The 17,517-nt window shown below is 38.7% G+C and overlaps 1 protein-coding gene across 1 annotated transcript in view; it reads left to right on the forward strand.

Moving 5' to 3' along the window:
* Positions 1-17,517, forward strand: part of aacs (acetoacetyl-CoA synthetase) — a 44,125-nt gene continuing 26,608 nt past the window's right edge. The window contains exons 1-8 of the mRNA XM_039803263.1: positions 1-154; positions 1,226-1,329; positions 3,823-3,943; positions 5,589-5,702; positions 12,395-12,492; positions 13,485-13,599; positions 14,319-14,400; positions 15,539-15,692. Coding sequence (XP_039659197.1) covers positions 1-154; positions 1,226-1,329; positions 3,823-3,943; positions 5,589-5,702; positions 12,395-12,492; positions 13,485-13,599; positions 14,319-14,400; positions 15,539-15,692 — 942 coding nt within the window. The remainder of the gene's footprint in view (positions 155-1,225; positions 1,330-3,822; positions 3,944-5,588; positions 5,703-12,394; positions 12,493-13,484; positions 13,600-14,318; positions 14,401-15,538; positions 15,693-17,517) is intronic.

Genomic DNA, 17,517 nt, shown 5'->3' on the forward strand with positions numbered 1-17,517 from the left:
ATGGACGCGACAAACATGTCTAAAGACACGGAAGGGAAGAGCGAGAAAATTATGGATATGGAGAGCAAGGTGTTGTGGTACCCGGACTCCAAGAGGAACACACATATGGACAAGTTTAGGATACAGGTCAACAGGGACTACGGTCTTAATCTGGGTGAGTAGAGAGGAGGGAGATAGACAGACAGGACCCAGACAGAGAGACATAGGAAGAGCTGTGTTGCAATGAATACAAGTCGGGTTTTATTGAGCCTGCGAAGCTGGATGTCTGAGCTGAATACAGAAACAGCGTCTCTCCGCTGCTACTATATACACGTAATTTACAGGCAGCGTATACTCTAAATGACCACTGTCTGAAGCTGCTTTGCAGTGTAATGTTCCAAGCTAGCTTCGGTGTGCCAACCATAAGGGGGTACTGAAGAGACAGTGAATCCGCATATCTTTACAGTTATCAATACCTGACGAGATGTGTTAAATACGTCTATATGTGTATTATTCTAGACTAATACGATTCATATTAATGATGCTGCTATTAGCTGTTTACAACACTGCAGCTCTGCTTCACGTTGGATCCCATGGATTACTTCCAGCTCCGCAGTGAAGACCTATTGCCTGCAGAGCTGCCAGGCGATGAAAGAGTATATTTAAGACAACCGTTATGGAGGAATGTTTAAAAACCTGTTCCGTCGGTTATTAGAGAGAGAGAGAGAGAGAGATAGTTACGTAATTGAGGGGAGATGGGAGAAGGTGTGACGACATCTGGTGTGTGAATCTGTGTCAAATTAAGAAAAATGGAGTTGAACACCTGTGTTAATTTTTTTCTTTGTTTGCTTTAATTTCTTTGGGTCCTTACTGAACTAAAATCCTTCTCTTCTCTTCAAGAACCAGTTTCTCCCTCTCTCTCTTTTTTTTATTTATTTTATTTTTTTTTTACCATGCATAAAGAATCTTAGTGTACAGTATGTGTTCTTGGCTAAGCTACCGAAGCAGCTGCCTGAGAGGACAACCTTTCCTTTTAAATCAGTGGTTTCCAATCTGGTAGTCCAGTTCTCCCAAGGGTTGCGTTATAAATCTCAGCTTATTTTGCTTTAGAGGTACTTGTACATTAGTCTGTACCTCTTAGTCTAAGCTGTAGCAACTTGACATACTGTATGTTTTGAGCTGATAGTCACACCTGTAAGTTAATATGTAATACATCTGTAGTAATCACAGATTCTCTATACTCTAGCCAACTACAATGACCTGTACCAGTGGTCGGTGGACAGCTACCCAGATTTCTGGGCAGAAGTGTGGCGCTTCTGTGGAGTAGTCAGCTCCAAACCATATGAGGAGGTGAGTCCAAACTCTGCTGGTACTTTGTATCCGGAAGGAGAATGGTTTCGATGTCAGCCTAACATTTAACAATCACTTTACCAGGGAATCTGACAATAAAATATGAACAAAGTCCTATGAAAAAATCAAATAGATATAATAGAATATTGCAAACAACTTAGTTTTTTTAGGTTCTGAAATGGCTGGCAGAGTAAAAAAAACCAAAACTCACCATAAACATTCAATGAATGACCAGCATTTCACTTGTGGGAGTTTTTTTCATGGTGGTAATTTTTAACTCTGCCAGTCTGCTGCATTGTTATGGTCTACATTAATCTTCTTCACTGTCATACCTCAAACATACCCCTTTTTGCAACGCTGTAAAATGGTTCCCAGTGTTGGGAACAGAGATGTGGCCATAACACGCAATTATTGGGCAACATTCATGAAGCGCACAATTTAAGATCAAATCTATGTGTACGAACAAATTGTGTGGGATTCATGTTTTCTCCAAAATGCTTGTATGTAAAAACAAAATGTAGCCCATGAGTTTATTGATTGATTATCTTCCTTTTTGGGATTATGGCTAGTCTTAAAGCATTAAAGGGCAAAAAACCCCAAACAATATTAAATATTATACGATTTTTTTAGTTTATTTTCAGCATTTTTCCATTGCATTTCCCAAATGTTTTTTATTTAAATGTAATACAAAATTCCATGTTGATTTGATTGATATTTGATAATGGCAAATGGTGTAAAATATTTCATTATTGTTTTATATGATTTGCAGTACACATATCTTTTGTTGTTGCAACATAGCCACCCTTGAGCTGCCTGGAACGATGTGTTCTCGAGAGCTGGCAGTGATTCTGGTTACACGAAAGAGGGAAATGCCTCAATAGGTTGCGTATCCACTGCATGCATCCATCCTTTGTTATTGTTATGTCCCATTGGCTTGCTCCTGTGGCTTGCCAGCCAACTAACATGTTTGGTTTCTATTTTTAATTCAGACTGCCTCCATTTTCTCATTCACATGTAGATAGATAGACACTTTATTCATCCCCTTGGGGAAATTCAGGTATCCAGTAGCTCAAACAATCTGTATTAGCATATAAATATAGATTAGAGACAATATATGTACAGATATTTGAGATGAACAATAGTGAATGAGGCCCATTGAATTGTAAATATTACTAAATAACTTAATTGTTGTGCTATGAGTTGGTGAGGAGTCTTCCTTAGTCATTTTTATATGCAAAGGAAGTAATCTAATATGATTCATCCTTAATGAGCAGATACATAGTTAATTCATGAACTGCTTTAACCTTTCGACAAAAAACATTTTTGAATACAGTGGTGGCTAGAAAAGTCCAATCCGCATTTAAAATGTACATATGGCACATTTCTTTTTGCTGAAAGTTTGTGATTGTTTCCCACCCTGTCTGAAACTCAAAGACTTTAAGGCTTATAATGGCACACAACCATTTGGCAACATTAGAATTGCACCTTTTTATTGCACCAACGCCAGTTGTAAAAGGGAGGTTTTACTGATTTAGAATGATAATTTGTCATTATTTAATTTGACTCTCTAGCCTCTTAATGTTGCTTAGTTCCAGGATATAGCCACTCAGGTGGGTGTATGAGGTCATTAATGGTGTCTGAGATTAAGTTGCTGTGTGATGTTGTTAACACACCCTGTTTGTACACATCCCACGTCACATATTCATATTTTACTAGGGCTGGGTGATATGGCCAAAATCTTCTATCCCGATATAGGTCATTTCATATCTCAACAACGATATATATCATGATTTAGCATGTGTAATTCCATAAATAAATAGTCTATATGAAATATCAACGTTGTGAAGCCTTTTTTGTATACTCCTGTGTGAATTAAATCCTTGACAAATGAAAAGTACTGAGTGAAAATTAACATAACAGTTTCAAGTGAAATTATGGAGAAAATAAATACAGTAGATAAGTTTTTTTCCATCTATACACTGACTATGTTTACATTGAGCACACAAATAGTGTGATGTAAAAACAAAACCGCAATCTTTAAAAGATATTCCCTCAAACTATTATACATCAGATTTTCTAAGAAATTTGGGTTAGTATGTGCTTGTTTTTATTAATACACACACTGTAATTATATATCATGGTATCATTGAAAGACATAAATTATCATATTGAATTATTGCCCTATTTTCTTTTTTTTTTTACATACATTTCCTTATCCACTTACACTTTCTTAGGTTCGCTGTACCAGCAGACATTGGCTGGAAGTCAGGGAGACAATAAACCAGACAATCAGTCATTTGTAACAGTGATGCACAGTGGACTAGGCTATTAAATTAAATTTAAACAGCATGGTCTTGGTCAACAACAATGCTGTGTCTCTCCTGTGTGTGTGTGTGTGTGTGTGTGTGTGTGTGTGTGTGTGTGTGTGTGTGTGTGTGTGTGTGTGTGTGTGTGTGTGTGTGTGTGTGTGTGTGTTCTATGGGTGTATACCAGGTGGTGGATGTATCCAAACGGATCTCGGATGTCCCACAATGGTTTAAAGGAGCTCGGCTCAACTACGCTGAGAACTTGCTCAAACATGCAGACCAGGACAAAGTAGCTCTTTATGCTGCAAGTAAGTATATTAAGTGTATTGTTTGCCAATTAAAAACTATGTAATATACAGAAATATATATATATATATATATATATATATATATATATATATATATATATATATATATATATATATATATATATATATATATATATAAAACACACACACACACACACACACACACACAAACACACACACACAAAAACACACAAAAAAAAAAAAAAAAAAAAACAAAAAAAAAACAAAAAAAAAACTTTGAATGTTGGCTTTATTGATCTCCAGTGGGAATCAAATCCATAATCCTGGCAGTGTTAAATCCATGCATTGCATTGAGCAAAAAAACAACACATAACATAATTTTTGTTTTATTCTCCCTCAACACACCTCCCACCTAAAACACACATTCACATCATGCAGGGCTAGGGCTCTCCTCGACTAAAGAAATTCTTAGTCCGCGCTATTCTCGCACACGTAGGGAACCTCGTCAAGCAGGTTTGCAATATGCAACACCTGCAAGGAAAAAGTAGGGCGTGGAGGGACGACACCAAAAACCAAAATCACATTTTTTTAGTTGGATATTGGATGTGAAAAGAAGGAAATGGTTCTAACATTTAGAACCACATAGAAATTTATATAGTTCTATTTTATAGTGATCCATTATCCGTTCAAAAAATGTTCTATGTTCTGTGCAAAATGTTCTATTAAAGAAAAGATAGAAAATAAATATTTGTGTGTGCTGTAAAGTGGTTAGAAAAAATTAAATCGTAATCGGCTGGCCTAACTCAAAGAAAATCGGAATCGGCCTTGAAAGTTGTAATCGGTGCATCACTAACTAAGACCAAAATGATTGATTAGTTGAGTAATCGACTAAGAGTGGTCATACCTGTGCAGTGCAAGTTCAGTTTACATGGTCTTTTTGTTTGTTTGTTTGCCTTACCTACTGTTTCTGCAGTCTGCTGTTTTTGCAGTTCTTCCCATGGTGACTTTTAACAAATTACGGGTTTCTCCCTCCCAGTTTACCTGTATAGTATGTGTTAGGGATTGGGGTGTTTTCACAAATGAACTAAACAGAAAGAAAGTCAGCAAGACATGAAAGAACAGAGGGGAGGTTGCATTTAAGCACACAATCGATGCAGCGGCGAGCGCAAGGCTGCATACGTCACTTGCTTAATAGATGAACTGCTGCTCCCTCGTCTATCTCTCAGGGCTGTCACATACTAATGCATTGGCACTTCTTTGTTGCCTGTCTGTGTATATGAGGGAGAGTGGGCTCTCACACACACACACACATGTACACATACACATGCACACCACCTTCTGCAGGAGCTGTAATGTAATTATTAGACGGCCCATTAGTCACAATGCTGTGGAGCTAACTATTACTTAAAGAGACAACGAGGCCTGTTCCTGCCCGTGGCTCTGTCCTGCCCCACTATCATTCTCTATTTATGTCTCCATCTCTGTGTCTCTGTTTTTCTTTTTCTGATCTTTGGATTTGAATTTCAGGGGTTTTATTGGCATTTATATTAAATATATCAAGTATAAGTAGTACAGTAAGCCTACGTGTCCTTAGCTTTTACAATATTATTTTGAAATACATATTACATATTACATATTAGTACATAGTACATATTTATCTGTGTTTCTTTGTCTCTGTTTGCAGCGGAGGCAAACGATGAGATTGTGAAGGTGACATTTGGGGAGCTGAGGCGCGATGTGTCATTGTTTGCTGCAGCCATGAGAAAGATGGGCATCCAGACTGGAGACAGGGTTGTAGGTGAGTCTCAAATGTATTGCTCTCTGTCTCACTGGGGGGAAAACAAGAGAGTATGGGGGGGAAAAAATGTATCAGCATTTTATAAAACATTTTCCATCAGTCAAGTGATGGTTGATTACCAACCAAATTAGTTGCTAGATAGATCAATTGCTCTCCTCCTGACTTGTTTCATTTTTTCCCCTTTGTCTTCCACTCTTCTTCATCCTCTCCTTTCTTCTTCCTTCTTTCGTATTTAAAACTTGTTACAGCATGAGTTGAACATGGGCTCCGTTGCAATAGCTCTGTCTGTGTGTTTATGCTCGCTGGTAAGGAGGGCTGGCTATCTTGGCACACGCTGCAGCTCTTTCTGAAAGTCACCATTTCTTTTTTCAAAGTCCATATTTGTACAAGGAGGAATGGCTGAGGATGCATGTTCATTCGTCCAGATCTGCAAATTTATACAACTGCAAACTTAGTAGCACCAGTGCAACTTCAATGCATTTTATAGTACAGTACACTTCCCCACCCCAATTTGTGAACAGAACATCTTTTGAAAACAATTCAAGTGTCAAATGCTAAAAGCTTATCTCCTCCACCTCCGTAGCATATAGAGCTGTTAGCACTGCTCAGCTATCTGGGGTTTAGTTACTTAAGGGTTGTCAAACAAAAGCATGACTTTTCTGAACTATTCGTTGACCAGATGGTGGCCTTAAGAGGTTTTCTGATTTAAAAATACACTCCCATACATACAATTGTTAACAATACAAGAGTAGTTTGATTAGTCTGTTTCATTCAGCTATTATAAAAGGTGTCAGAAGCCTCCACAATTTGCAGTTTGGTAAATTTGTTATGACATTCATTGTGAGCACAAATGCAGTCTGATTACTATTCACAGTAGTTAGGTTTACATCTCTCTCATAAATTTATAATACATATTTTCTACTGGTTGACAGTAATCTTAAATATTAGTCATTTAAAAGAATGAAAACAAGTATAATGTAATAAAAAAAAAGTCTCCCTCGCAGCTAGTTAACAGATCATTTTAGTGACACCAGAAAGTATTGAAGTAGTTCATCAAGCCTTTGGTTATTGGGGGGGGTATGTGAATGTGTTACTGCACTGAGTCTTATCCATCACTGTCTCTGCTTCATTCTCTGTTCTGTCTCGTTCCAGCCATGATGCCACAGAGCGTATTGAGCTGTTTGTGCTGTGTCATTATCAGGGGCTTCAGTTACACAGAGGTTGCCAAATAGTAGCATCTCAGATGTCTGAACCTTTCATTCTACGACAACAACTTCATTTTCTGCTCAAGTTAGATTGAACATGTCCTATACAAGCCTCTTTTGTCTGGATAACGATTAACAGAGAACAGGCACAATAGTTCAGAGGTTACAGAATATTCTTGTGGATTAAAAAAAAAAAGAGATTGCTTAAATGCTGAGCTGAAACTTGATGGGCAAAGGACATCTGGGTTGTACTGCCAGTCCTTAACCACAAGAGATTTGACCCAGAAATTTGGCAAAAAATGTAGGTATAAAAGGATGAAAATCTGTACAAACACAAGTGTTAAAGGAAGAGTTTGACCTCTGTCAACAACTAATACACATTTAAGTCACCATTGACAAAACTGTAGTTAATAGAAGAGAACCTGTGGTTGTACTGTGCAGCTCCCTGGGATGACTATGTGATTTGAGTGTTCAGAAGGGTACTTGAAGCCAACGATAGTACTGTATTCTGACATAATCAGTATAAAAGATAGCTCAAGGAACCTATAATCTTTACCTTGTATTTTCAAAATGATTCCTGCTTTTATTTTGAAGCTGCAATGGGCCTCACATCTGTGGCTGCTGTTCATGAGCTCATATTGAGCAAGGTTGTCCAGGAACGATGTGTGTGTGTGTGTGTGTGTGTGTGTGTGTGTGTGTGTGTGTGTGTGTGTGTGTGTGTGTGTGTGTGTGTGTGTGTGTGTGTGTGTGTGTGTGTGTGTGTGTGTGTGTGTGTGTGTGTGTGTGTGTGCTCAGAGGGACGATGGATATTGTGGTAGAGAAATCCATTAGCTAAATGACTTAAGCGCTGTGGGAATCTCATTAGAAGGACTGGAGGGATGACCACAAAGGGAGACGGAGCTACAGAGAGAGAGAGAGAGATAGATAGATACCACCTACTTCATGCCTCCTTTCTGCTCTCTCCCTATTACTTTCCACGCATATCTAAACACAAATCTGCGTGTATGGGTTTTGAATGTGTGTCCTGAGCTCACTTGTATGTCAAAGCTGGAGATGTCCTTGTCCCTACCCAGGTTGTAACTTAAATGTCTTGTCAGTGTCTGTCATCCAGGAGATATATAGGCACTTAGCTGATGAAGCTAACCAAGCTTTATAGCAGGAAAAGAGCCAACCCAGCACATGCATGCATGCACGCGCACTCACACACACACCCACGCCCACACACACACACACACACACACACACACACTCATGCACAGACACACGTATGCATTCTCCCCTTCATGCACCTTTTCAATCCATTGCTCTACCCTTTGGTCCTATCATCTTCAACGTCACCCTCCAGCCTGTTATGAAGCTTGCTAGCCTTTACGGCCACCGTTCATCTATTGGGGATTTTATATTTATTTATTTTTTGTGTCATTAAAAACACACTATGCAACCACAGTCTTTTACTGTTCAGTAATAACAACGTAAAGTTAGTAATATGAAACAAAGCAGCATTATCACGTAAAATAGTATGTAAAAAAATAAATAAAAATGGTTTTAATTATAGAAATTACACCACTTGAATTTCAATGTCAGGTGCACCTTGTACATTTAAACAAAATGAGACCAGCAGGGCACATTTTGCTGTAGCACACACTTCCTTGTGGAATCAGTACTTCTTAAAGACAACACCTCAACTGACTCCACCCAGAGTTTTCCAGATGACTAAGAAATGTGTACTAGCTACCATCCTATCACATTATACTGGAACATCTCAGTGCTGCTCTTAGATCAAGCCTGAAATACTAGTCAGGCTGTTGTGATTTAAAGTGGTAATCATGTAAGCTCTACAACATTGCAGCCGTGGGGTCAACTTGGTATAACTGGTTCAATCTCCTCTCCTCTCCTCAACAGTTCTTGCATTACATTCTTACAGTATTGCCAAACCAACTACAGGGTTTTTCCTGCATAGAGGATTTTTTTGGAGCCCCCCCCAAAGATGTTTCAGCCAGCCCCAAAAGAAAATCACCAGCACCAAAATGATAAGAATTGAGAATAAAAATAGCAATTCAAATCTGCTCTAAAATGTGTTTTGAAAGCAATTTACCAAACAACCGTTGAACAAGCAGAACATGAACAGGAATACGAGCGCTAGTCTCAGTTTTATCTCCAGAGTCGGACTGTTTGATTTAAATGTTAATATTATTTTTTAAATCAGTTTGGTTAATTGGGGTTTTATTTACTCAAGCATATTATACATTTTTGTTTATCATATTGTCAGAAATAACCGGTAAATGCATATACTTCTGTCAATTAAGGTAACACAGACTCTTTGCCTTTATTGTATGCGGACCGATCATGTAAAGCCCCCCCCTCCCACCCCAGAAGGTCCATTCTGAGCCAGGAAAAACTCTGAACTAGGGGCGGTACATATTTGTGGCAACAAAAATCCACAAGGGAAGAAAATTGCTAGCAAGTAAACAATGTATGATTTGATAAGATACATTTGCTTTGCAAATGTTTTATGAGGAAGAAAAGGCACTGAAGGATGTGTTTTGGTGAGTAACCCTTAATATAAACATAACTTTGTTTAAAAGCTCCACAGGGCATCTTTAAAAAGCCTTTGTGTAAGAACTTTATTCATTTCATCATCATTTATACTGCCTGGTATAATCACTTTACCACAGAGTAGCCTAACAGGGGTTAGGAGCCTTCCTCCAGGGCACGTTCACAGAAATTGTCCGTGAAGGATGCAGGTCACACAAGTTTTCTATCAGTGATTTCGAACCACTGGTCCCTAGGTCACATTCTTGTTTCTGTAACCATTATCCAAATACTGCTCAACTCACATGACTAGAATTAAAATTCTAATGGGAAGAATCCATCAAAATCAGGGTTTTTCTGCATTTCCTGGTACTTTTCGAGTCCTTGAAATGAATGTATGTTTCATAAATTGGTAGGATAAAAAGACAGTAGCCACATTTTTGAAGAGTAGCACTGTGATGATGCATTTGATTTATATTAAATTGAACTATTACGAAGCAGCAAAGAAGCGGTGTAACACCAAAGTAGCCGTTAACGTCCTGAAAGGCACGTTGACTTTCATTCAGTTTTTATCACCAAACCAGTAAAGTCGTATAGCAGTATGTACAGTATGATCAATCAGATAGGAGCAGCAGTGTGTTGCTTTGACGTGTAAGCAGTGTTGTTCCAGCATAGCAAGATAGTGATTCATAACAGTAGCCACAGGAGCAGTCGACCAAGGTGTTGTAGAGAAATTATGATCTGTGACGGTCCTGTCCTGGTCCAGTGTGAGAGGATAATGATTTATGTGAGTGTCTGTAGAGCCGGAGTAGCAGGATAGTGATTTGTCAGCCCGAAATGTCATCCAGCCAGGATCAGCTTCCTGGTTACAGCAGGAGTCAGCATAGCAACCAATACAATCCTGATTAGTCATGATTCATAGGAAGTGACAGTATGGTTGTCGTTAGCCTTAGACCAGAGTGCTTTGCTGGAACTATCGGCTGTTTTATTGTTTTATCATGCTAGATTAGATACATGCTATCAACAAAGAAGCTCTTAAGGCTGGCCAATCCTTGCTTTTTTTTTAACTTCATGTCAATTATTTTAGCCATAACTAACTATTTTATTCTTTTCTGTCAAAATAAAACCTTTTATTAATCACATTTGAATGCATTACATTCAGTTTAGTTTAGGGATTGACCGATACGGGTTTTTCAAGGCCGATGCCAATACCAATTATTAGTAGATAATGAAACTGATAACCGATGTTTGGAACCGATGTGCATTTACAGTGAAAATGAAAATCTTTAAGTCAAAATTAAGATTTTGGAATGTTACAAACTCCAGCACAAAACTTTGTTTAAATGCTTTAAACAGTTATTTAATACATTAGGAACTTTTCAACATAATACACAGTAAAAGATAGGGAAAAGAAGTGTTGTGGGCGGGACATGAAGTCAGACTCAGTGGTGGTGAAACCGAAGCAGAGGGACAGACACAGAGCTGTAGCCGAGCCAAAGTAGCGCACTTTTTAATGAAATTTATCGGTTATCAGGCAAGTAAAACGCCGATACCGATAATCTGCAAACTGCCAAAAAACTGCCCGATAATCGGTCAGTCCCTAGTTTAGTTCTTAGTTTTAGTTAGTCGTTTTATTTAGTTGGGTTTTTCCATGGCTGAAGGGCTGCACTGACATCAGGCATCACAGATAAAGTGTGTAGTATTTAAATCCAGTGAATACGAGAGGCATGACAGTATTGCAGTGAGATGAAAATTGTCTATATTGGTACTGGCTGAAATGTATGCACTCCTATTTCTTGTTCTTTATTTTCCATGGTACAGTTGTCAAAATCTCTCTCTCTCTCTCTCTCTCTCTCTCTCTCTCTCTCTATATATATATATATATATATATATATATATATATATATATATATATATTTATATATTTATTTATTTATTTTTTTTTTATGATTGCCTGACTCCGTCCAGTGAAAGGACTTGTGGTGTCCTTGGGCACCATTTCCTTTATTGATCAAGGAGTATATCACAGCAAGACAGCCGTTATGATCTCAGCCCTGCTTGTTAAGAATGAAATATTCTCACTGCCCTGGTTGATATTCATCACCTCTCTCCAACTCTCCAACCCCCCCTCTCTCTTTTAACATTCTCATGTTTCTCTCTCCTCCTTTTATCCAGATTGTTTCTGCTCAATATGTTTCCGGCTCTCCCTCTTCCCTCCTCTCTCTTTGTCTTCTTCCTCTGTTCTCTCAGGGAGGGGCCCTACTATGTGGTATCATGCATTTATAAGACTACATAACGCATCCAATCGCTCTCATTTTACTACTGCTAAATATCACATAACCTAGATGAATCTAACAAACAATCATTTCCTGACTGTCCTTCTACTGTAATGTACTATACTGTACTTTAATTTCTGTACATACTGAATAAACTGTATTGCTTAATTTTATCTCAAATGTCTAGGTTCTTGTCACATATGATGCCATCAGAATCATAACACTTGATTTTAAACTCCATAACATCTAGGGCTGGGTACCGAATTCACTACTTTTTAGTCACCGACAGAATTGCCTCTAAAGTATCAAGTATCGAAAAATGCCTCGTCATTCAATACCCAATTTCAATACCTAAGGAGTATATCTCATCAGCGTCAGGGAGCCAAGTAACATGCAGCGTGTTTCTACCAAGATCTAATAATGTTTGTGATTGGCTGTCTAACGTTACACGTCGCAGAGACACGCAGGAAAACCTCTACGTTACACAGAGACAGGGCTCACGTAGTAAGAGCTGAAGCATAAATAAAAAAGATTTGTGCCGTAATGTTGTCATTTTTTTTTCTTTAATAAAATTGGTATCGAAAAAACATATTCAAATGATACCCAGCCCTAATAACATCTATAGCTGTTTTTAATTAAATAATTCATTGTGATTTCTACCTCCCCTCTCCCCCTTTAGGCTACCTGCCCAACGGTATCCATGCAGTGGAGGCCATGTTAGCAGCAGCCAGCATTGGAGCCATTTGGAGCTCCACCTCTGTCGACTTTGGAGTCAACGTAAGGGCTGTATTATACTGTTTGTGGCTTGTGTTTCTTTATATATATATATATTTTTATACCATCAACACTTTATTTTTTCATTGTATTCAGTTTCATTGTAGTCATTGAAACTTGAATTTATAATAGAAACATGGGGTGCTTTGAGAGCCCCATGTTAGTACAAATGAACTAAACCAAACCTATTGAATCTGCTGCTTTAGACATAGCATATGTCTCTTTTTGTGGACTCTATTCTGAGTACTAGTGCCAGAGTGTCAATCTTTATCTCTTAATCCTGGCAGAGCTCATGCCTCCATCTACAGTACTGAGCTGTACTGGGTCAATGGTCTTTTATCACTTCTTATAGGGGACTCATGATTGTAGCAAAACAGACTCACATATGCAAACAAACATAAACATGAAGAGGAAAAGGAGTAGCGGGTCTGTCTGGCAACCTATCTTGTGTGATTGAACGTGTAATTAACTTCATCCGACAGCAACCCTTTCCTCAATGGTCTTTCTGTCATCGTGGTCTTTGCTTCTTGTTTCTGGTGTGCTACTGCCCTGTCTGGCAGTCCAGAGAACTACACTTACAATAAAATGTTTTCATTCCTTAATAGGAAGTTATTTGACTATATTTGTCCTGTTTGTGCTTTAAGTAGGTAGGAAAGTAGATGTACAAGATGAAGGTATATTATGCAGACTCTTCATTAAATTCCTCATGCATTTTGTCTTGAGCTCATCTCATCCATCTGAATTAGATTGTTCTCTGCCATAGCTTCCTTCATTCTCTGCTAACACTAATATGCTCCTGTTTTGTAATGGTGTTATCTGCCCTTAAAGACAAATTATGTTGAAGGCGAGTTAAAGTTGTTCAATTCAGGGCATACATTTACTGTTATTACTGCAGTAAATAATGGCTTTTATTTTGATGTGCCTTTCCTGTCTACTTACTCCAGTGTTTTTTGGTTTTAACACTCTTTCTCTCCCTTTTTTTTTTTTGGTCTCAGGGTGTCCTTGACAGGTTTTCTCAAATCCAGCCCAAGTTGATCTTCTCTGTTGCCGCTGTGGTTTACAACGGCAAAACACATGACCACATGGAAAAGCTGACCAGTGTTGTCAAAGGTAGGCAACCACATAATGTGTCTGACCATACATTGTAATTTGTTTTGGTTTAAGCGTCTGCTTTTACTCCACGATTACCATCAATTCACTATAGAGAATGACAAATACATTTGGCTTCTTCAACTAATGTGTGTGGGAAAACCTGCTGAAGTGACCGGAGTATGTACAGAGACAGTCATACTGTGCAAGTGTTCTTTTTTGTATGTATCTAGATGATTTGGTCTCTTTACAGAAATTAAAACTTAGGACATTCTGCTAACATGTAGAAAGTGTAAAGGCCAGTAGAGTAAAAAAAAAGGAGCTCTACTGGGTTTTAAAAGTGTTTAAAGTTAAACTGTCGGAAGAATAAAGAAGAAGATGTAAAGTATGAAGTAGGATTTCTTCATCTGCTGCCACAAGAGTGTCCAGAGAGTTCCGAATCTTTGGGCCCCTCGCTAAAAAAAAGATCTTCTTCCGTAAATGCGTAAAAATGCGTATTAAAAAGTATAAATTATTATAATAATTTATACTTTTTAATTGATCCCCAGTGGGTAAATTACAATTACAATTTACACTCTGTTTGTCAGAACACACTACACACATGCCTGAAATACACGGTGCCTTGCTCGGAGCACCTGTATGGAAATCACACTCAGTGATTCTGAATCTCTTAGCTTTTCACGAGGTTATAGAGCAAAGAAACAAACAAAGGATCAGCCTCTCCCTCTGTCTCTCTGTAGGTCTGCCTGACCTGCAGAAAATAGTGGTGATTCCCTACGCTCGCTCCAAACAGGAGACTGACCTCTCCAAGATCCCCAACAGGTGGGTGTCTGTGGCTGCAACTACACTGTAGTTTTAAAACTGTGAAACGGAAACTGATTTTTTTTTACAGGACTAAAGCCCTATTCGCACGGGATTCGGATTACCTGGTGACCTCTGGTCATTTGTAATAATTACGGAGGTTGTCTGTGATCTTAATGACGTGCGAATCGGCCATGTCTGTAATTTGTCAAGTAAAAATTCCCCCGCAAATCCATCCATCCATCCATCCATCCATCCATCTTCGTCCGCTTATCCGGTGTCGGGTCGTGGGGGCAGCAGCTCCAGCAGGGGACCCCAAACTTCCGTATCACGACATTAACCAGCTCCGACTGGGGGATCCCGAGGCGTTCCCAGGCCAGGTTGGAGATATAATCCCTCCACCCAGTCCTGGGGCTTCCCCCGAGGCCTCCTCCCAGCTGGATGTGCCTGGAACACCTCCCTAGGGAGGCGCCCAGGGGGCATCCTTATCAGATGCCCGAACCACCTCAACTGGCTCCTTTCGACGCAAATGACCTACCATATTTCGCTCAACACCGAGGTCCTGTGATAATATTAGTCCCGTGCGAATCGTATATCAGTTTTTCAAGGTTTTTGTTTCCTGTGGGCTTTTTTTCATCCCTCTCGCGAAGACTGATATGGGATCGCGAGACCAACCTAGTCTGGACCACTGCCCAACCGGAGACCTCCGTCCCCGAGTTGACGCGCTCCCTGTGGCTTTGTCCGAAGGCTAACGGTGATGCTCTGTGGTCGCTGTGGGGGTGATAGGGTCTGAGCCTCTGGTAGCCTCTACCGGGCCTGGCCCAAAAAGACACGGAACCCCGACCCAAGTGCGGTGCGGCGGCCTCGCCCTGGCCGTCCTCCGCGCGCCTACGGGTAACTCTCTGGGTACAGATATGTCAGTAAATTCGAGTAAAAGCGGGCTTTGCTCATGCCGTGTGAATGCGCCACACTAAACTCTGATGTGGGGGGGTAATTTCTAAATCACACGAGGTCCCCAGATGATACTAATCCCATGCAAAAAGGGCTTAAGAGCAGGTCAGAGATCTGTTCTCTTCCTTATACAGTATATTGTATCAGTTGTTTCTTTAATGTTCTTCTTTGATTCATTTTTTTTCTCTCTGTTTATTTGTCTTGGCAGTGTATTTATAGATGATTTCTTGGCATCTGGGCGTGGTGAGGCCGACCAGTTTCCGCAGCTGGAGTTTGAGCAGCTTCCGTTCAGTCATCCCCTGTTCATCATGTACTCTTCTGGCACCACAGGAGCTCCTAAATGTATGGTCCACTCTGCTGGGGTAAGAAAAAAATATTGTCAAATAACATCATAAATATGGAACACTCTCCCTCTCTTTGTTGAGCGGGCACAAACACAATTTCTCAGACAGCGCTGATCCATTTATTAATAATAGAAGGAATGTGGCATCTCACTAGCTGACCCATGGGTCTTCCTGTATTCTTGTTTTGCACTTTTCTAACATATAATTTATTACATTATGTAAAACATTTGGAATAAGAGACACAATTACAATTCAAAACATAGTGACACTTCTGTTGCCATTTTTGTTGGACAGTGTTTGTTACTGCTCCACAAGGGTTAGACGGGCCGCAGCTGTCTCTAACACACAGATTAGCACACGCTAGTCACATCTGTTTGCAAAGCTCTTCTGAGTTGGCCCACATGTACAGTTTGCCATTCAGTGCACACCACATTTTTTATAATAATACACATATGAACGATTTGAAAAGAAGGGAATGTTCTCAATAAGCCCAGCGTTTTTAAGAAGAAGAACAAAGACAAAAGCAGAGGGGAAGAAAGCAGTTGAAATTGTAATTGTAAGTAATAACCTTAATTCTAAAGTTGAGAAAATCTCACCTCAAGGTGCATTTATTAGCTGTTCTGGAGCTTTCAGTCATATATCTTGATCAGCAGATAGAGTTTGCCCAGTGGTTATGGAATTATAAATGGTCAAATGTTAATTTTGTTCTGAACACTTTAAGGATTTCTAAAGCTACAAATTTATTTTAGATTAATATAATATAATATAATATAATATATAATTTAAATTAATTATTGACCTTTGCAGTTGAAAAATCCTTCACCATGGTCCAAGGTCCATGTAGTATCTTGTCTGGACCTTTTGATCACGAAAATATGATCCCTGTAACATAGGGCTGGGCAATATGTCGATATTATATCGACATTGTAACATGAGACTATAGTCTTAGATTTTGGATGTCGTTATATGACATACAGTAAGTGTTGTCTTTTCTGGTTTCAAAGGCTACATTACAGTAGAGTGATGTCATTTTCTGAACGTACTAGACTTAGCTGATTTTGACTTACCTTTACCCACTTAGTCATTATCCATATTACTGATGATTATTTATAAAAAATCTCATTGTGTACATATTTTGTGAAAGCACCATTAGTCAAACCTACAATATTGTCGCATTATTGATATTTAGGTATTTGGACAAAAATGTCGTAATATTTAATGTTCTCCAGATTACCAACCCCCATTCTAGCACCCAATAATGTAATAATTATAATAACGCCAGAAAATAACATTTCCACTTAACCTCATTGAAAATGTAATAAAACTAGGGCTGTCAATCGATTAAAATATTTAATCTTGATTAATAGCATGATTGTCCATAGTTAACTCACGATAAATCAGAAATTAATCACACATTTTGTGTCTGTTCTAAATGTACTTTAAAAGGTATATTTTACAAGTTTGTATTGTTCTTATCAACATGGGAGCCGCTGATATGCTTGATTTATGCAAATGCTTACTATTATTGCAACAATCCAAAACAATGACAAATGAGTGTACATGCAAATAACTTTAGTCTTGTCCAGAGAACCATGTGGAAGGGCTTTGAAACTGAACTTGCCATTCAAGGGAGTCATCTTTCCAAATAATCTTTATAAAGAAAAAGGGAAAAAAGAGTCATCTTTCATGCCTTTATCCAAATTTTGTATTTTATCATACTTATATTTTACAGTACTTTTAAAAACAATGTAATCTTCTTAATCAAATTATACAAATAACTTGACCAGTGTCACAGTTGTAGTAACTGTAAGCCTGTCATTTTGGTTCATATTACATTTCCCAC

Source organism: Perca fluviatilis, chromosome 6 (genome assembly GCF_010015445.1).
Source record: "Perca fluviatilis chromosome 6, GENO_Pfluv_1.0, whole genome shotgun sequence".
In the NCBI taxonomy this organism is placed as follows: Eukaryota; Metazoa; Chordata; class Actinopteri; order Perciformes; family Percidae; genus Perca; species Perca fluviatilis.